The 22,065-nt window shown below is 38.7% G+C and overlaps 1 protein-coding gene across 8 annotated transcripts in view; it reads right to left on the reverse strand.

The window, feature by feature from the left end:
- Positions 1-22,065, reverse strand: part of CALD1 (caldesmon 1) — a 195,215-nt gene that overhangs the window by 15,042 nt on the left and 158,108 nt on the right. For 5 of the 8 annotated variants that reach the window (XM_062009481.1, XM_062009463.1, XM_062009472.1 and 2 more), the window contains 6 exons: positions 14,957-15,103; positions 12,337-13,372; positions 11,613-11,696; positions 6,509-6,657; positions 2,372-2,549; positions 601-741 (listed from right to left, as the gene is read on the reverse strand). In XM_062009481.1, coding sequence (XP_061865465.1) covers positions 601-741; positions 2,372-2,549; positions 6,509-6,657; positions 11,613-11,696; positions 12,337-13,372; positions 14,957-15,103 — 1,735 coding nt within the window. The remainder of the gene's footprint in view (positions 1-600; positions 742-2,371; positions 2,550-6,508; positions 6,658-11,612; positions 11,697-12,336; positions 13,373-14,956; positions 15,104-22,065) is intronic. The other 3 variants (XM_062009506.1, XM_062009507.1, XM_062009499.1) reach the window with 2 other exon arrangements.

Genomic DNA, 22,065 nt, shown 5'->3' on the forward strand with positions numbered 1-22,065 from the left:
ACAGAAGACCACTCAGACATTCCTGCAGCAACAGAAGGGTTTTTCTTTTTCTCGTTATGTAAGAAAATCAAATCCAGTCCAGTATGTCTAGATTATATTTTTAGAGGGATTAGACATAAGCTGGACTTTTCATATGGGGTAGTTTCAATTAATGATGATTAGGCAGAATATGGTTAAAGAGAAAGTAATCTAGCAAGGAAGAAAGTAATTTTGGATATTGAAGGAGAGAGAGAACATTTGTGATTTTTATCTACTCAAGTTCACAAAGCACTCCTATACTATATTAACATTCAAAATCAACACAGTAGTACAGCTTGAAGTTTGCAAAATAATTGTCTCTTGAAGGTGAAGATCCTTGTTGAACATTTTTTTATCAACAAGAACAGTTAATTCTGAGTCTATATTCTATTTTTAGACAAGATCTCTAGTTATTAATCATTCCAATGAATTAAGTCTTTCAGCTAAATGTTTCAGGCTAAAGTCTATTTCAGAGTTTTGTTCCAGGCCACATTTCCATACTGTTTTGGTGTTCATCTGTTGGTTTGGACTGTAACTCCCATTACTTTTTATGTACTATATGGATATTAGTGTGTAAGTTACCTTGAGAGATGAACCTTTAGGACTGAAACATTTAAAGGGCTTCTTGTCTTCAGATACACCATCTTCTGGCATCTTTTGACGTTTCTCAGCAGCTTCAGCCCTTCTCCTTTCAATTTCTTCCTTCATCCTTCTCTTTTCCTCCTTAAAAAATACAAATGGTCATTTATTTATTCAGAAACAACATCATTTTTGCAGGGCTTTGCAGCCCTGCAAACATTTACCAAATTTTCTGAGAACAGGTTTTTAAGCCAACCAAAAAAGTTCAGAGATCTATCTGATATTTAGCAACTGTTATCAACTATTGCTGCTAATCCATTGTACATTGTCAAGGCAGTAGGGAAAACAACTAGTCTGTGCTGCTTTAGAGTCTCCTCATGGTGAGGTCACCACATTTATTGCCATATAGTGCCACTTAAAAGAGAAAAAGGCACATTTATAAAAATACTCAAATTCAGTGTCTCTATATCCTCAAGCATAAATTTTAACGTTCTTCTGTCAATCTGTTCTAGAAATTATCATGCCAAGGTTAACACTTCACAAAGAAAAATCAATAGGTGCCCCAAAAACATGAAGATTAAATGCTTACAGTTTTCCCTCCGAAGGGAAATGGTTTTTACTTCACGGGTTTTTACTTCATAAGCTATCAGTCAAATGAGAAGCCCTCAAAATACAACCATTGTGAATACAGTTCAACAGAGTCTGATCGACAAAGTATTGTAATCCCAGCATCTATTGAGTTCTGCTGTAAAAAGCTCTATATATTAAAGTTGAATTGGCATTCAGCTGCCAAACACTATTATTCATCTATCATTTGTTTTTCAGACAACTACAATTCCAAAGTGATGCACCAGAGATTTGGAATTCCCATATAGTCCCTTGGCGGAGGAAGTATAAGCAGATGTGCTTGGGTACTTGATACTTAAATAGATAAGAATCTCTTCCTAATAAGACCTGGCTCATTGTAACATTGTAACATTAGCATTCCAGGTCATCTGCAGCAAGCCTATTTTGACATGCACTTTGTAATTCAACTTGAGTAAAACAACTTGTGTAAAATTCAACTTGTCAAAAAGACACCCTCAATAAATTAAGAACTCTGTGTTTGTAGCATTGTTGCCAACATTTTGTATCCCTAAGAAGACAAGAAATTCACAATTAAATGAAATCCCGACTCATGAAGAGATATATTAGAGCCCTGTCTTTCCTGAAGCTGGAACTGTAATGTTTCTTTCTACCCTGGATGACTGCATGTTTTACCTCAGGTCCTGACTAGAGCATCTGTGTGATGTGATCACTTGATATCAAATATGGCATACTTGCAGTTAAATCTGAAGGTTAGAGAACAGGATGACTTACATGCTGAGTAGCATATTTGAAATCAAGGTTTATTGTGACAAACTCAGAAAAGCACACAACCCAGAGGGCCCAGATAAAGGATGTAACTTGAAGTCAAGTCACAGCAGTAATTCTCCACACAGCAATATTACATCCAAGAAGGAGAAGCACACTTTGGCCTGCATACTTTGAGACCTTCCTTTGCCTTTGTTGTTACATGGTCCTTCCTCCTTCACCTATGAGCCAGACTCTTGTGGCCTCCTTCTACTCTTTTGTAAATACAGTCCCATTAGCCTCCAGTTCCACCAACTTCTTTGCCTAAAATTTTCAGTGCAAACAATGCTATGAAGAGTTATCAACTAATGCAAGGCAAGCAGAAGTGTAGTTACAAGAAGGGAATAAAATCAGAATTCAAAACATCGTATTTTATACTTACCTCCTCCCTGACTTTTCTCTCAGCCTCCTCTTGCTTCTTCTTTTGCTCCTCTTCCTCCAAGATTTTCCGGCGTTCCTCCCGCCTTTTCTTCAGTTCATCCAGCTCTGCTGCTGCTTCCTGCTGCTTCTCTTTCAGCTTTGCTTCATCCACATTTGCAGTCCCTTTCAAATTGGAGCGCCTGGGAAAGAAATTAAAAGGAAAGTGATACACCATGGCACCATGGGTTTTCAGTTCCTGGCCAGAACCATCTCCTGTCACGCACCCAGCAGAAACGTGACAGCCTGGCACTCAGATATATTGCATTACTAGACCTTGTGCATCTTGCAAACTATGATAGGGCCAAAACATTTTCATCAGGAGTTAGCAGGTTGGTGTACAAGGAGCACCTCTTCCATCCACAGCCAGTGAGGAAGGAGTCTCTCATGCATGTGCATGCCTAAGAACTCAGGTCACCTCCATTTTTAAGAGAATTCAGTAGAATTGCCTTAAATAGTAGTAGAGCTTGAAATATTTAACATCTCATGTAACTTCAGCAAGAGGTATCATATCTCATCAGCTTCTCTATGGTATACAATAAACAGTTACAGTTTCAGACTTCTACTCTGCAGTTTGTGTACAGAGGAAATACTTCCAAAAGCATATTGAGCTTCATACAGAAAACAGCAATGGAAAGCTGTGATTAACTCCTCTCTATTGATTTTAAATTAAATAAATTTACATATGAAAAACTCATAGCTAACTAATTTTGCTGTATCCTATGTAATAAAAGATGTTTTCATCCTTTGCTTTTAAGGGCAAGTATTTTTTATAAACTCTCTAGAAAAAGACAAACATCTTTGAGGACAGAACATATTACTTGACTTGGGAAAACAGAAGGAAATGGGAGGGAAGAGAATTGTAAAGCTTCCACCATTTCTTGAAAACCTAAAAAGGTTTCTGTCTTATCTATAGAACACCTACTACTTCAGCTCCCCCAGTTTGTATGAACAGAAAAGGTCATCAGATCTTTTGTTGACATTTTCCAGGGAAAGTATGACTTTTTATTAAGGAAATGGAAATTATTTATTAATGGCAACTTTCCATGGGAGAAAAACAATAGCTTTCCAACCAGCTGTAATATACAAGACAGTAAAAAAGAGTACCTCCGCCCACCAAAATTTAAGGAACTTTCATATGTAAAGTGCATACTTTCAACAGGCAGATAGCATCACCTAGTTAAACAATTACCACACCAGTGTTTAGAAAAATATCTGCTCCCTGAGTGTGTTTAACATTACTGCTGACAAGGAGATAGGTACCTAAGAGGTATTAGTATGCTATTCACTAGAGACAGAAAGGGAATGTACTTATGGCTTTAAAAAAAAAACAAAAAAAACCAAAACAAACCCAACAACTTTCTGCTCTGTTCTGTTGACATTTTAAAAAGCTGGATATTAATGACTTCATTAATGCAGTCAGTGTGTTGCAGAGCATAATACCACAAGATGGTACAAATCAAGCATTCCAACAATAACAACCACTGTTAGAGATGATTAGATTAGAGATGACAACATGAACAAGTAGTAGCATATAAATTTGCAATCTGGTGAATCATATCCAATCCTGCAAAGGTGTTCTTCATTCAGATAGGTGTCTCATCTATATGGAGTTAATGATATAAAACAGGCTGTAAGACCAGAGCTAAATTATATGTGGTTTCAGTATCATTGTAGAATCTACTAACATAGAATTCTCTGCCCCTAGATGATCTTAGCAAATTGGATGAATTTCATTTCTAGAACAGCATGTATGGTTTAAGAACTGTATCATTAAAAACCACAAGGCAAAATAGCAAGACCAAGCTGATGCTATTGTGTGAACTCAGACGCTGTACTTGTACTCTGTGCAAGGTCAACACTAAAGTAGTAGGACCTGGAACTTATTTTTCTGTGTTTTTACTTCATTTTAGGAAGCATATCCTATGCAAGAATGCAACATCACAAAACAAAGCTAAAATAAAACTAAAGAGTTCCAGAAGTCTGTGAATGTATGTATCCCTAGTACATTCTCACGCCTGATTTTCTAACCTAGTTACAAGGACATAGTATGTATTTCGCTAATATCATCTTGTTACAATTGTTTCCTAGCTTATTTTATTTTCATGCAGTTTACAGGACCTCTCCCACTAGTTCTGCATAATCTAAAATAGCAAACAATAAACTGGCAGTAATTATCCTTGTTTTCCTCCACCTCCCAAACTCCTCTGTTTTCAGAAAATTCTGGGAATCTCTATTCCTTACTGTTGACATTGAGTAATTAGTATTGAGATGCTGGGTGGAGGAAGAGTTTCATAAGTTCCTCTTTGGTGCTAAGAAAGGGAGTTGGCTGCCAGCTTTCAGACAAGAGGGAAAAGGAAAAAGTGGTTTGTGGGAGGCAGAAGTGTCAGAACAATGTGAAAAAATATGTTACATCATATTTAGGATACTTGCAGTCGTAAGAGTAGTTCTCATAAGAACAGGGAGGAAGGCAGGTAGGAGGGGAAATGGGAAGGGGAAGCCATAAAATGTGAATTATTCTGCATTTCTCTTACTGATTGACGCAAACAAACAAGACACAAATAAGATTGTTCTTTAACCTCCACTACACTACTTTCTTCTCAAGCCAAGTTACATGCTTCCAAACTATTATCTGGTATGTTCACATAAAAACAAGAAGACATTTTCAAACAAAACCAAACAATGTTGGGGCAGCTCTTCAGAAAATAGACCAAGAGCCTTAATCCATATCTAAAAACACAATGAATGCTAGACCCTCTGCTGATGTTGCCAAACCAAGTCTTCTACTCATCTGATAAAAGGCTGCTAAAGAGGCTTCTTAACACAGTTGGGAAACAGTAGAATTAAACCAGAAAAAGAAAAAAAAAGGAGTGGAATCTCAAATCTACATGTTACCACTAAAGCTTGTCTCCCACAGGAAGTGAAGCAAATGAAAACACAACAAAAATATTTTTAGAAAACCATTCTCATGTTATTGATGATGTGACCCAAGTCATGAAGCAGGACAGTTTTGAGCAAGGCTGATTTCCTGCTATTCCATCTCCATCTCTGTCTGTCTTTTGGCCTTAGGTCAGGGTTTCTCCAGGGACTTTTGAACTGCATTTTATTTTGAGAAAGTTTGGTTTTACCGGAAGAATCATGAGGGAATGCTGAGATACAACAGCAAATCTCATCTGCCTTGCACAGATTTCTCAAACTGCCTGGAGAGCTTAACCTTTTCTTTGCCTCTGTCAATGTAAAAAGAAGAGAGATGTAGAAGAAAAAATATTTCGGTTTCTAACCTATTCATTCATGGTTTTTTACTAAAAGGAAGAACTTCTGCTTCATGTATCCCCTCCTTTTGACAGGGAAAATCCTTTTTAAAATAAGCGTTTCACTAGGTATTGTTACCTTCATTAATTTTGCCAATATTGGAAAGGTCAATATTTCCTTGAAAAGAAAAATTCAAGTCAAACTGTGATACAGGTTATAAAAAACAAAACAAAACAAAAGGAACATTTTGATGAGGAGAGGCTTTCACCTAAGAAGCCACTGATTTCAAGGTTCAATTTGAAAGTTTGTTGAAAACAGAGGAGTTTGGGAAGTGGAGGAAAATAAGGAGAGATTTCAAGGTTTGCCTTGAAATCAAGAGATTTCTTTCAAGAGTTACCAACTGGATTGTACTCCATACTGATATACAGAGTCTGATTAAAAGCAGGTGGGTAATTAGAAATAGTTTACGTCAGTAAACATTGAGATCTTACTTAAAAAATAGAGAATACTAAATCTGGGATGTTGTCATTATTGGCCTCTGTGAAAATATTAGAAATAAAAATCCTTTAAGGAAGAAAAGCCCCAACAGAGCAAAAATAAGCCAGTTGTTTCAGCTAAGAGAGCAAGACTATTTAAATCTGCTTTCTCTACTTAATTTTGTTACTGCAAAAATGTGGGGGCCATTTCATTAGAAAATAAGGCCTTAATTCATACCTACCTGAAAGCTAGAGCCTCTGCTGATGTTGCCAAGCCAAGTCTTTTACTCAGTTGCTGCAAGGCTATTAAGCAGAGACACACAGATGGCCCCCTGATCTAACCTCAGCAAGCCCAAGGCTTTCTTGCAACTTACCCAAAAGCATTCTCAGTAGATTTAAGTTTTGGAGCACTGAGTTCACGTTCTCCATTCTGTGCCTTTTGTTCAGGAACTCCTCTCTTACGATCCCAGATACTTTTCATTTCATCTTTGGGTGCTTTTTCTTTGTCCTTGTCATCTTTTACCTGCTCAGGAGATATCATAAATCATAGAACAAAAACAAGAAACAAACAAAAAAGAAATTACAATGAGACTTTCTTATTAACAGATGAAAAACACAGATTTCTTAGTATTAATTAACTAAGCAACTATCTTCAAAATGTTTATGTGCTTCATGGCAGTAGTCTGCAAAGCTCTAAACTGTGACCAACCACCACTCTACTGTCCTGATCTGAATTCAAAAGGAAAACACCTGGAATAAGACTATCAGTATTCTGTGAAAGTTTGTTGTGGCCATGGGACTATACTACCATATTGCTTCAATCGTTTAGTGTACCCCACTGAGGCACCTTGACCATCTTCCCTCCTGCTGCAGTATCATTCACCTGTTCCCTATTGCAATTCTCTGTTGCAAACTCTTAACTAGGCTTGTTGATACATTCTTGGTATAAGGCTCAGCGCATTGGCACAAGGAAGATAATATATAACCTTCACGAACAGCCAAGTTTACTCAATAAAGTTCATATTCTTTCCAGTATCATTGCAGATGGATACTTCAGTACTGCAAGAATAATGGTTAAAACATTAAATTATAATTATATCACAGTGAAACTTACTCTGACAAAAAGCACCTACCAGGGACTAGTCATTGATAGTACTATCATTCATTAATATTTAGTCCTACAAAGCAGCAAATGTTTCCTCTAGAAACACTAAAGCAAAAAGTCTCTCTATCCTTACAAAGCTTTGTCCTACAATGTTTAATAGTAATCAGTTAGTGCATGGATTTCACTCTCCAGTATTCCTTCAGAGTTACAACACTGAAGTATTTTTCAATATCACAGATGACTTGATCCCAGAATGCAGAGTAACAGCTAGATGCTGATAAGAGGAGGATGATATGGACTGATTTAAGTTCTTTATCCTCAGGTAGAATTATTCCCACTCAGTTAGTTAGACTACTAGCCTAAACAAGATTCCAACAGCAACAGATGAAACATTAACCTCCAAAATTGATTTTTTTTTTCACTGCTCTACCATGTTGGAAAAATATTCTGGTTGGCAAACTAGAAAGACTTTCTGCGAAGAATTCATATGAAGACCTTCAGAAAAAAAATACTTATGCCCCTTGAAACCCTATTACCGTCCTATTTGCTAACTTGAGAAAAAAACCACAACTTCCATAATTTCTTTTCTGCAATACAACTGCAGAACCGGTGTTCCAAGCTGCTCTTTGAAATAAAAAACTAACACACACTCCCTAAAATTCTGTCTTTCCTCATCAAAGAAATTTTTTATAGATGTAATATCTTTACCAATAAAGAATGACCTCAAAGTCTTTGAAGTCAAGATCTTCCTAAGGTGTTGAATTAGGTTGCTGAGTGAAGTTCCAAAGTCAGCCTCTGACTTTACCTGAGGCCAGTTTGCTTGCTCAAAGAAACAGATACAACAGACAATGGCAAGGTGCCACACACTACAAGTGAGTACTGGGTGATTAAACTACTCATATAAATTTGCCACTGCTGAGGGATGTTGGACACAACCCACAGAGGCATTTGCTCTACCCTGAGAGCAGGAAGCAGCAGTGCAGACTTTTCCCACTCTCTCCTGCCAACGGGCTTTAGCCATGACCTGGCAGAAGTGCCCTGACAGACAAGAGGGGAGTTCAGTTTCCATGACTGTGCATTCTTTGGCCATGATGCTGTAACTGCTAGCAAACAATGCCATTATTACTAGCAGCCTCAAGGAATGGTTTTCTGTTTTCTAGGAGCTGGGCTGAGACAACCACAGCTATTCATTGAGTCTAATAAATGACATCAGATAGTAACATATTTTGGGTGTTCCCAAAACTGGGCTAGATTCTAGCTAGTGATCATGTTTACAGCAAAAATCTCTGCTGCCTGCTAGCAATCTCCTAACCCTTCAGTTCCAGTCAGGGTGATACTTAAACCAATGATGTTGATTGTTGCAAGCTTCACATGCCAGGATATCTGTGCTGGGATTTGACAGCATAGGATTTCCTTTGCTGAGATTTTCATCAGGATCTTTCTAAGCCTCATTAAAAAGCCAATACTTCCAGCTGCCTGATATATTGAAGTCCACTGGGGAAGGTCATATCTCTTATATCTTAACTGAAATAACTGGGAAAAATAACATGAAAACAATATAATTTAAAAATTAATAAGGTAGGAAATAGCATTTCAGAAGCCAGTAGGATTTATGGTAATGTATCTGCATTTGAGAAAGTCATTAATACAACTTGGCCTCTTTATTCAAAAAGATGATAAAATAAGATATTATAGAAACATTTCAGAGCTTTTGGGCCCAATCTTTCTCCTGCTAATTTTAATGCTGAAACAGAGACTAATTAGCACAGAAGTAGAAACCCTTATGTCCCATTCCAAAGACAGGCAACAGAAGAAATTTCCCTTTGTCTCAGTGCCTCCCCTAAGTTACAGACTAATTCATCTTCTGCTGCATTTGGTAAAAACGACTACATTGGCTCCATCTGGAGTAGACAGGTGATATTACCTGAACTGAAAACAGTTAGCATGCTCTCACAAATCTTGACCATCAAGACAGAACATGAACTAAAGCATATCTAGCTAACTCCCAGATGTGTTTATTTGTATTTTACACTTTCTCTACACTGCTTCTTCCTGTTAGAGTGTTATGCTAATATTTGAGAGCTGAGATTTCTAAATCCAGAGTTTCAACACATTCACACTGCAGCAAATCAGTTGCTGAGGCTGGGACCATTTGGCAAATTTGGTTCCTTATTTGTGTCAGTTAGTTGTTGACTTAAAAGCTGTGGGCATCTGGGTCTAGGTCTTCCATTTAGAGACAACTACCATACACAATACCATGAGAAAAGCAACTGTTGTAGCACGTCTAGCCAAACTGGAAGCAGGAAATACCAGGAATCTCACATCATGAGAAAACTTGTTCTTATGAACTTTCCAGGCCACTTTTGAGAACCAAAAACCACTTTTGAGAGGCAGTTCAGAAAAGGAGACAGATTTTCCTTGCTAATTTGATCAAAGCCTGAACGTTAAGAGCTAGATTTTGGTGACATTAAGAAAGGATATGAGCTTTTGTTGCACAACTGCAAAAGCAAAATTTGATTATGTATTCCTTCAGGATCTTGTTCACGATATACTGCCATCCTCTTAACTGCCTATATGGTTCAGAAATAGGCCTTTGTATGAATATGTATGCCTTTGAAGGAGGACAGGAAGAGTGGAGACTGGAGCCTAAAACTGTAAATTTTTCTTCACAAGCCAAGAAGCAACAACTGAAATTTTCAAAACTGAGCAAAACACTCTGAATGCTCAGCTTGATATACATGCAAAAGATTGACTTTTCAGTGGATGGGTATTCAACATTGCACTGAAAGTGAGACTCTCTTAAATTGTATCAACTTGAGCATCCAGGAATGGAAGCACTAAAATAACAAATCGCTTTTAAAACTCTTACCTGGAACAATCTAGCCCTGTGGATATAGTTTAAAAGTATGATGAATTCTAGTGAGAATTTTCTGAGCTCCTCATCAACACAAGCAGGAAGATTGTGTCTCAAGTCCTCTCCAAAATCAATATTTGTGGTCAGTTACAGACACCATTTTATGTTTACTTGTAATATTCAAAGATTATGTGCAACAGTGAGTATTACAAGCCAATTCTGTCTTACAAAGACTTAATGTAATCCATCACTTATTTTTTGTGCAGCTCTTCCTTCTGCTTTCTCAATCAGCTTAATATAAAATTGAGTGGTGGTTTAATTTTTCTAGTGCACTGTTCTGAAGCATCTCCATTAGGTCTCATTTAACTCGTACTCTTCTAGAGTAACTTGTTCACTCCCCCTGTTCATTAGGAACCTTTCTTCTAACCATCTTTGTCAATCCATTTGCCTTTTCACTCTCACGTGTTATCTTACTCAAAATATGATACCTTGGATGATCAAGCCAGGCAGCTGGATGTAAGACTTTCTGAGGTGATTTGCCTTCATCACTTTCTGAGGGTGAGCTAAGCATCTACAGCATGTTCTAAATTAATCCAATAACTAAGGATTCTGGACTGGACCTTGTACCGCCCTATGCTCCCAAACAGCTGGACAGGCAGCAAGCTGCTTGTTACTAGATCCCTGTGCTACAGCTTCCTTTAAGCCACATATGGCTGAACCCAAATGCATCTAAACCTCCACAACTCTGACCAGACTCCATGTCTAATTAGAGTCAGGGGGTACTTTGATACCTGCTGCACTGAACCAAAAGCACAGTTGATACACAACATTGAACATGGTTTCCCATGTCCAGCTGTAACCAGAACAGCAAATGGTCCTCAAATCTGATTTACTTACCATACAGTAAAACACTATGGCACCAGCTCCTGTGTTTACAGTGGAAATGCAATGCAGTAAATTTTGTAGATTTCCTCTTTAAAACAAAAGAAGAGTCTTCGGTATGCAGAGTTTATATCATGTGGCATTGCAGTTTGGGGGGAAATCATTAGTTAAGGAGTTCAGGTGGCTAAAGGGTCCAGATTATTATTATTATTATTATTATTATTGTTATTGTAAGAATAGGTCTCAGCCACGGGGAAAAAGTTCACAGTAAAGTGGGAGGAAACCAGGGAAGGATGATTAGTTGATACAGTCCTGAAAAATTCATCCCTAGAGTGAAAACCATCCTTCATTATTTACCAAACTCAATTTCCTGAAATATTTGTCCTAAGACAAACAGAACTTGGATCTAAAGCCTCAAAAGAACAAAACTCTTCATCATTTACTTAATTATAAGCACATAAGTAGCTTCATCTCTGTTTATTTCAGCAGGATTACCCATGTTCTTGAAGTGAAGCACATACTTAAGTACTTTTGCCTAAGTACTTTGCTGAAAAAGTAACTTTCAATTACAAGTCCCTTATTTACTTTGTGATCTTGAGTCTCCCTACAACAACTACATCAATGCTTTACAAGTTACCTGATCTTTTTGGGAGGTAGGTCCAAGCTTCTTATCTGGTAACTTTTCCTTTATAGCTTCCGCTTTAACCTCTTTTTCTTCACCCTTTATTTTTGGGTTTTTAATATTTTTTTTAATATGAAAACATCACATCTGTTTGCTCTTTTAGTTCTCCACAGTGTGTTCACATACAAATCCTGTGTGCAGCCACATCTTCACCATATGCTGCTGTGCCCACATCTCCGTGTGCAGGTGTGCCCCCTCCACCTTCTCCAAATGCTCTCCCTCCCCCATTTGGGTCTTTCTCCCTTGTGTGGCATCATGCTCACGTGTCCCAGCAGAAAGCCCTCTCTTGTGATTGCATTTAACACAGGTTTTTCACACAGTTTACCAGGTGCTTATAATATTTTGTGCCAAGATGTGCCTGTCTCCACCTCACGTGTTCCTGCATTAGGTGAGTTTATCACAGGTGAGAAAAAAAGGTAGCAAAAAAGCATGCAGAGATCTCAACATGCAAGGATTTTTTTGAACAATGGAGTGGGCTAAGTTGTGTTGTGCTCTGCATTATTGATCAATAAAAGTAAGAAGCTTTATTTTAATAGAAAGAGAGTAAGTAAGAATGAGTATTAGTCTTTTCAATGCAGGAATAGATCTGTGAGCAAATTCTAATTCAGTCTTTTTTTTGTCTTGCATCACATTTCTCACAAAACCACAGGTGCATTTTGGTGCAAAATGTTTACTGTACCTGTTTTCTAAGGGAAGCTGATTGAGGTTTTTCCTCTTGTACTTTCTTCTCTTTTACCTGTTTATCTTCTATTTTCTTCTCTTCAATTTTTTCTTTTTCCTTTAATTTCTCTGCTTCTAGCTTAGCCTTTTCTGCAGCTGCCCTCTTTTCCTCTTCTGCCTTAGCCTTCTCTCTTTCCTCAGCTGCCCTCTTTTCCTCTTCTGCTTTAGCCCTCTCTCTTTCCTCAGCTGCCCTCTTCTCCTCTTCTGCTTTAGCCTTCTCTCTTTCCTCAGCTGCCCTCTTCTCCTCTTCTGCCTTAGCCTTCTCTCTTTCCTCAGCTGCCCTCTTCTCCTCCTCTGCTTTAGCCCTCTCTCTTTCCTCAGCAGCCCTCTTCTCCTCCTCTGCTTTCTGTTTTTCCTCAGCTGCCTTCTTTTCTTCCTCTGCTTTTAACCTCTCCATTTCTTCTGCTTTCTTCCTGTCTTCCTCAGCCTTTTCCTCATCCCTAAGCTTCTCTTTATCTACAGCATCAGTTACACTCTGCTCCCCTTCCGGCACAGCATTTGTGTCATTCTCAGCTTTGTGCTCCTCTGCATTTATAGCTAAATTTTTTGTTTCTACTACCTCTTCTTTATCTGTGGAGTTTTCTGCTGTCACATCTACCTGATTTTCCTCTATGGCGACCTCCTTTGCTTTCTCCTCCTGTACCACCTCCTTGTCTTTTTCTTCTTTTTTTTCCTCTTCTTCCCCATCTTGCCTCCAGTTGTTCCTTTGGTATGATTTGGTAACCGTTTCTGTTTCCTCAGTCTCATAGCGTCCTCGGCGTGTTTCAGCCTTTTCCTCTTTCCCCGTGGTCTCGTTTTCTTCCACATTGTTTACTTCTCTCCCGCTGGACAAGCTCCCATCTGTGATCGTGGGGTCAAGTTCCTTTTGACGTTCCAGGGCTTCCTGTAGACGTTTTTGGCGTCTCTCCTCTCGTCTTGCCAGTCTCTCCAACAATGCAGCTTCATCATCTGCTCCCCTTGTGGTTGTAGTGCGCTTGGTTTCCTCTTCTGCCACACTACAAAAAAGTGACAATTTTGAGTTAAAAATAGATCTTTCTAACAATGTACATGTGTAGCTGTTTCTAGAAAAAAAAAGCTTGCTGTAACATCACTCCATGGTGTGAAAGCATAAGAGGTTGCCTATTTCAAAATTTAGCACAATGATCCAGGGATTAATTATGGCATTTCTACATATATAGGAATATGATGTTTCACAATGTCAGAGCCTGCAAATGTTCACTTCTAGCCAAGCTCCAATAGCTGCCCAAGACCCTGGAAGCCTTACTCAGTAGGCACTGGAATGCTTCCTGACACTTGGAGCAGCTGAAGTGTGAACAGCCCTGAAAAATTAATCCTCCTGCTCTGCAATCTGCAGCAGAATACTTGGAAGACCTTAACTTGCCTTGCAGCCTCCTTCATCTTGGCTTGAGGCATACCTGCCATGCACAGCCTTCTCACTAGGCAACATTTCTGAAGATGCTACACAAGCAAGATACTTTCTGACTTCAGTGAACTTCTCTAGCAACAAGAAGCTACTCCTCTTCAGCAACAATATCCAAAGACATAATCCATAACGGGATAGCCTGGCAATTAAGGGTGCGGTGAGGTTGTAATTGACTGTACAGGAACAATAATTTGTTAGAAAACAGAATGAGCACAGCATCTAATTTAAGACAAACTGTTCAACACCTGTAGGTATCAGGACTAGATCTCACTCTCAGTGCCTGGAAGTTTTTTAATTCCTTCACAGTTCAGCTTTTTTAGTTCTCATATGTGCAGGTTTCTTCCTTCTTTCTAGCTTTTTTCCTCCTGTATTGTGGAAAAAGATTACCATCTACAATTGGAAATGTTGCCATTTGCTTATCTATACACATTCTCCCTGTCTTTAATAGAAAGATCAGTATTTGTTAGCTTGATTTCACAATATTTATTTCTGGTATCTTCTATCGATTGCACTATGGCTACTGGAAGTCTGGGTGTATTATTTGTGACTATGTGAAACTGAATAAATGATGGACAGACTGGAAAGCCAGCTCTGCTCTCTCAGCTTGCGATAAGTGGTGTCTCACTCCATAAGCTTTTCTGCCATTTATAGGTGTATGACCCTGACAATGCCAATGAGGACTGAGATCTAGCACTCACATCCAGTGGCTTGCAGGCATATTTCAGCTGAAACTTAAGGCCTGGGTGCCCACCAATCCTATGTGCCTTGGCCCTATGACACCACGGCCCTTACAAGCAGGACAAAAGATGTGGAGGTTTCTGAGGCTAAACAGTCATGCCTGAGGCAATTTGACAACAGGATGCATCAGAGGTGTTACCTTCCGTGAGCCTCAGCTGAGTTACCCCACAGCCCTGAGGATACCCTGGAAATAGCTTGTGAGTGTGGCCTCAAGTCCAGCTTTAGTAATGCTCCCACCCCACTGGGTAGACACAGCCAGTGGCACTCTTCACAGTGCCAGTGTTAGGTCTTCTTCAGAACAAGGATGGCCAAAGCTGGTGCTTAAAATTTGAGTAGCAAAACAGACCTCTTCAAGATACTTCTCTACTCAGAACAAAAATTACTGTTGACTCATGAGTGAACAACATCAGATATTTACTTGTTTTGGGCATTAACTTCTGATTTCTCTGTTCCTTCCGCCAGTAGATCTCCTTCTTCCTTTTGCCGCAGTCTCTCTTGTCGAGCCCGTCGGCGACGTTCTCTGGCAGCTTCTTCCTCATCATCATCATTTCTCTGATATGACAGCCTGCAACAGAGCATGAGGGATAGGGAAACAAAGGGGTTATAGCATATATGACATTGTGACTGAAAAATTCCGAAAAGCAGTTGAGCAGAGCACAGTAAGCACAACTACAGTGATTACTCCACACGCTGTTTGGAAAATATTCTGTGAAGTACAGATGCATAGTTTCAAAGTTTGTTTTTGTTTTCTTTTTCAGGAATAGGCTTGACAAATAGTCCTACTAAAGGCAGCAGCCACATTACACTGTTAGCTGACTCCTAGAAAATATCAAGACTATAAAAGCCTTGCTCTGTAGCTGAGCAAACATCCTGCTAGACTGCACCATGACCCTGCCAGAATATACAGAACAGTGTTTGAGCAAACTACCGCACAAGCCCACGGAACTGGAACTGGACTGAGCTGAGCAGATTTTCCTCAGCCCCCTCTAAATATCACACGTTTAAAATTGTGTCAATATTCCAAAAGACAAACACCAGAGAGCAGGAGAGACACCAATATGACAATCTGTCTCAGTGCTCAGTTCTGAGTGCCAAATATCTGACACCTACAAAATTTTTGTGAGCCCAGACCCCCGCCAGGCCAAATCATACAAGATCACTGTTGTGATGAAAGCCTACAGCTGAGAAGGCATTGTGTTCATCTGATCCAACAGATGATTACATTTAGTTTCATCCTACTTGAAAAGGAAAGCAAGACATTACAATCCTAATAATCCTGCAGCCCATTCAAATCTTTGCTGAGGTGCATTATTACTGGGTGAGATAAAGAGAAAGGCTTGCATTCCTCTTATCTCTTTGTTCAGGGAAAGTGAAATAGGAAGCTAAAACATGCCAGATCCAATCAAGGCATTCATGTACTTTGCTTCCAGCAATGGTCTGATACGTGATGGTTAAGAAGTCATCTTTCCTTATGCAGTCACCTATTTAAGTTAGCTGGACAGGAGGGCACATAGAGGAAAAAGAGTTCTGCACCAAGTAAAAACAATCAAAGTCAAGCTTGCATTTCAAGGAATACTTTAATATTAGAAGCAGTTAGACCATTTTTATTTAGTCAAGAATCAGACTCCGGCTCCCAGCCTCTCCCATCACCTTGTTCTGGTATCGTTTTCCTCCTTTGCTGTAAGAAGGATGAAAGTATAGGTTCATCAGATATCCAATTATCCCAGTTTTCCCTTAAAAATTAAAAATCCAACATGACTGAGCAACTTGCCAGACTTGGAACAGCATTTTCATCCCATGCAACTTTTCTTGGCCTCATTACATGAAGGATTTTATTTGCTACTTTCATGTTCCACTCCAAGAGTTTGCAACTTTTTCTTCATAGAAACAGCTCCTCACAAAGAGGGTGAAAACCAGGAACAGCACAGCCATGAAGGATCTCAGTAGGTGAAAGAGGAAGAAAGGACGGAGATTAATTAAAATCACTAGAGGTGACTCGGGGAAAGCATAGAAAAACACTTCCTGCCATTTGTAAGCAATTTAAAGGGCGATTGACATTTCATTTACGTCTAGAGCAGAAAGTACAAAAATAAACCAAAGAATCTTTAATTTGAAGAAGAAAGAGGCTCTTTCTACATATGCAAATTGACCACAGAAAGCCTACTCATTACTAAGATATTCTGGCTGCTAGAAGCCTATCATCCTTTTAGCTCAGGACTCCAAACATAAAGGCTCAGGACATGCTGCTCTTAGCCTGTAGCAGCTTGGTAATGATCATGACTGGGTAATTCCCAGTGCCTATGGCTACTGCTCAGGATTTGTCTTTGCAGTGAAAACACAGGAGGATCAAGTAGTTTATCCTGCTCTCTATACTCACACAGAACATTCCTACATAGAGCAACCACTCTTAAGAGCCTCATTAAAATGCCTTTTTATAACCACTAGTTGCTCAGAAATCTAGAAAATGAAAGAAAAAAAACAACATAAGCAAAAAAACCTCCTAGTAAATGGTACCAATTAAATAAATCAAATGAGAACACAGATGTATTTCTTGTCCTTGGACACTTGTCACACAGATCATCTGTTAAGAAAGCTGACAATCTCTCTCCATATCCTTTTAAGTGTATCCATTGCTTTGCTGCATGTGCTTGCTTTTCTATAACAAGCAAGTACCTCAGATATGGACTCCACCCATGAGGATCACCCTAAGTATTCAACTCCATTCACCAGCATGGATGCATGAAACATTCCCAGTAAAGTGGAAACAGCTAGATCAGCAATCAGTAACAGTATTTTATAAATCTGTGTTGTATTTGCTTTACAATTATATTTAAAACTGCTTCCCAGATTATACTTCTACAGGCTGCTTCGCTTGACCCAGAAATACAAACTTTGCTGAAGTGGACCTAACTAGCTATCACAGACTGCCAGTAGAGCAGACTGAAAACACAGGTTCTGTTTTCCTGTGTTAACTTATGGGCTAATGATCACACTGTGTACAAACTGACAGCATCATCATTTACGAAACATGAGATATTCAGTCAGTGGAAAGATGGTGCAAGTTAGACAAATGCCATTTCTGCCCATGAAAAACACACTCTTCTGACTACAGTGTTCATCTTGACATTCAGTCCTCATGCACTGAGTTTTGTCACCCTAACTCAACTGGCATGTTACTCTCTTTTAGAGTTATCTAAGTAGCCATCTCCTCTGCTGCCTAGAGTGTCAAACTCATTTCACATAAAAAGTAAATCACAGGCAGGCGCATGATTTCATGCACCCTCCACTGGGAATGGGGAGACTGACCCTCACTACCCCACTGTTGCAGCTGTCTCTAGCTACCCATCACTAGCAAAATCAATTTGAGAGCTCTTCAGAGCTTTTTTTTCCCCTTGCCTACATCTTTTGACATTCTTTAGGCTAAGAGTAAACAAATAATGAAAAGTATGACTCCATGATATCATCTCTGTATATAAGATAAATGGAAATCTGATGATTCCCACTGGCCTGTTGATTCTCCACTCTTAGAGAACAGTCTTGCTGCCTAGCATGCATACACACCCCACAACAAAATTAAACTAAACTCATATCCATTTGTCATCTTCCACATAGCTGTTCAAATCTTTGCAGGCAAGTCTGATGCTACAGTTCGCTGCTCCAGCTATCTCATGCAATGAGAACACAGCACAGTGTGATCCCAAAGAGGTATGGCAAGCCTTCTGATCTGTGACACCTCTTATTAAATACACAGATGAAAAGATAAGGACTTGGAAACTGTCCTATACCTTAATACCAAAGAAAACATACTCGTGGTCTAAATGTCAACCAAAAGGAAAAAAAACAAACCAAAACAGACTGTTGGCTGCTTCTCCTGTTACCTTCTTTATGTTTCTGGCATGAGAAAAAGCAGCATAACCTCCTTATATTATCGGTAAGTTGGTCTAGCAAAACATTAGCACTGAGTATATCATACTTCTCATGTAATAGAACTCAAGTACAGGAGACTGAGCATCTCATCTATGTGAGAGAACATTTCCCACCACATCAGGTAGGGATAAAAACAAACAACAGATGTTCTGCCCTGTGAGCAGATAGGACAGATTTATATCCCCAGAACTGAAATTGAAAACCTGCTGAAGTCAACAACAAATCTGGCTATTTGAGTAAGTCTGAAATGTTACCCTCACTCTGAAGGCAGAGGGGTGGATGCTCTACAGCCTACAGCAGAAAATAAATGCTGGATTTGCAATATAGACAATGGGGCCTTCTGACTCAGAACCTCTTCAGAGATGTTTGTCACCCTCCCTCTTTTATGTCAAGCACTGAATTTTGATACAGTCATATTCAGTAACAAACCTGGTGATAGCTAGGATGATTATGGGGCTGAAAACATTTCACACAATCCAGCTTCAATTTGTTTCCACTTGAAACCACAAATTAGTTCAAACATTATCTAAGGTGCTTTGGTATTAAAGTTTCTTACCCAGTACTACTACATTGTTATCACCTTCTGAATTATGACAACACAAAAATTTCCTCATGCAGCTCAGGAGCTTGCTACAATAGGTATTTTATAAAGACGGGAAGGTCTGGTCCCTGTTCTAAACAGTAAGTACTCTGATTAAAGAGAAGTTTAATAATTTGTAGCACTGCCTCCTCTCAGAGTGAGTCCTAAGCTAAACTTGATGCACCTAAATTCATTTTTCACAAGGGTGGAAAAAAAGCCAATGTCTAATTTAAGCTGGATCACACTACTCCATTCCAGATGAGGCAGGAAGAACGAAGAGCTGTGGATCTGAGCTTTGACTCTACCTCAAGGGTGGTAGAGATACCACCCTTAAAAAATTTTCCAAATAGAACAAAAGCCTTTAAGAATAGATTTTTATCTTAAAGAGACAGTCCACATCTGCCTCTTCTTTTCGCCATGATTCTCTCAAATGCCAGTCTGACTATCCTTTCTCTTTTTTGCAAAAACATCTTGCATTCACAGCACTGCCCTCTGAATGCCTACCTCAATTAGATGCTACTGTACCTATTCAGCAAGCTCTTTCCCACACAACTTCACTTACATTTATTACGGACTGATTTTCTCTGTGGTCCACTGCAATAAATAAGATCATTCATCCTGTTGCACCTCCACTTAGCAACATAAGCTATTTCTAAGACCTTCATCCTTCATTACTTCATACTACAGCAGCTGAAGTAGTATCTGTTGACTCATGTATCTCTAAATTGATGACACATGGAGGACGTCAGTAAAACGTCCTTGATGACAAATTTCACTGCCAGACTTGGTCTATAGAAGCTGCATTTGTTGGCCTTCTGTGCTCTTAGAAAGCCTTTCTATTTACCCAGGCTCTTCCTGAAAGGATGGGTGGGGTGGGGATGGACTCTGTTATAATACCCACTGGGGAATACTCTTTGTGTCACTGCTGATATTTCTTCCTGTTTTATTTATGATCACACATGCTTCTAATTTTTTGTTGTTGTTTTAATTTGTGTTATGATAGACACACTTCAAAACATGGATATAAGCAACTGATCAATCTTCACCTCAAAAAAAAACCCCACAAATGCACGTTATCCCAGAGGATTATGGCTCTGTCAAGCTTTGCATGTCAAATGTCAGCTGTATTTCATTCAAGCAATATCTAAAAATGTGGTGAATAGGGAGGGGGGCAGTTATGGGGGAAAATGTTTCTTCTAGTCCATAATTCTAATCTCCATAATTCAACAAAAGCTGCCAGAATTCTGCTCAGACCTGCTCAAGAAGATTCATTTTTATGAGGCAATCAGTAGAATTCCAGTCTAAAATGCTCATGTTTCAAAGAGATGTAGTGAGTGAAAACAGGGGATTATGTTGGAGACATGCAGACATGCCACCACAGTTCTTAGTCCAGTATTGTGCATGAATGCTGTTATTAACACACATATTTCTCACATATTTCTCAATTTGACATGCAGCATATTTTTTCACATTGAATGTAGGAGAGATGAGTGCTTAAAATTAACCAATGGCTGGAAGTTAAACCCAAGCAAATTAAATGTAAAAATGAAGCACACGTTTTTAACAATGACAGTGATTAAAACATACAAGAAATGATGGAACATCCATCTCTTGCATCTCCACATTAAGACGGATGCCTTTTTGGAACTTATACTACAGTAACATACCAATTATTGGGAGCATTATAGACACAACTCAACTAAATTACATTGTCTTTTAGGTTGGAAAGACTAGATTATATGGTGGTATATCATGGACTTAAACACTACAGCCTTCCAGTTACAGAAGGTACATGTCTTCTCATTCTGCTCATAATTTACCTCCATCTCACAAGTATTTCTATTCAACTACACATCCTTCAGAGCTACACAGCCTATACTCCTGAGCAGTATACCAGATATTCACACAGTTCCCCAGAAAAAAAAGAGAGACACAACCTCTCAGCATATTATCTGATCATGTACATCATTTTCATACTATATGTTTCTTATTTTCATGGCTCCAAAGGGTTCAAGGATTATTATTTTACTGATGACTAATTGATGATTCAATGAGTTAGCAGAATATTCTTTTCTGTCACATTTGGCATCCGTCATTTCTTACCATATCTTTAGAAGAATTTTCCTACTTTAAACCTCTATCTAAAATACCTAAAAGATGAAACAGTATGCATTTTAACAATTACTTTATTGTTTCATCTGAGGAAAATCTTTAGATTATTTACATTGGTTAAGGATCTGTTTCTAAGATTGTTATTTTGTTTACATGATAAAATAGTTGAGTATGGGAAAGAAAAGTTTTTATGAGAGGTTCAGCTTGTGTACTTTCTTCTTTATGCTTTCTTTCTTTTTAATGTTCTTCAAATTCAGGTTTTTGCACATGTAAAGAAAGAGTAGACACACTCATCTCTTTAATAATTTGATTCTTAAAAACTAAGGTGCAAACAATCCACATCAAAGAATGTAGGATAAAAAGTTACATCCAAGCCAATAACTACAAGGGAAAATTACTCCAAACTGACAGCAAAAATACTTGGCGACTATTAATTCCTGCCAAAAGTAGCCAAGGATTTTATGTCATTGCTAAAGATGTCACTGAAGGCTCTAGAACATATCCTGGCTTCCCAAATTACTAGTTTCCAGTGAAAATTTGTTTCAGTTGCATAGATGCCCAGAATTTCCAATGCCTTCTCTCATTTCTTGCAGTTTTCTGCTCATAATGACAATGTTGCTTTGGTTTTATATTTAAGCCCTAAAATCTGGACCTTGTAGTTGGAGCCAGTCTGTAACATCACTGCATCATTCTGCACAAAGGCAGAATGAGTCACGCACATGTCTATTTATTTTTTTCCTCATGGCAGAAAACTGATGATCTGTTTCATAATATGAAATGCAAGCAGATTCTCCAACCTCGTTCAAATAACTCTGGTAAATCTCCTCTGAGTATCTCAGCATAAATTGCACTCAGGGCTGTTAACATGAAGGGTAAAAAACTTTGGCTACTGAAACAATGTCAAATTT

The sequence above is a fragment of the Colius striatus genome, chromosome 1 (assembly GCF_028858725.1).
Source record: "Colius striatus isolate bColStr4 chromosome 1, bColStr4.1.hap1, whole genome shotgun sequence".
Classification (NCBI taxonomy): Eukaryota; Metazoa; Chordata; class Aves; order Coliiformes; family Coliidae; genus Colius; species Colius striatus.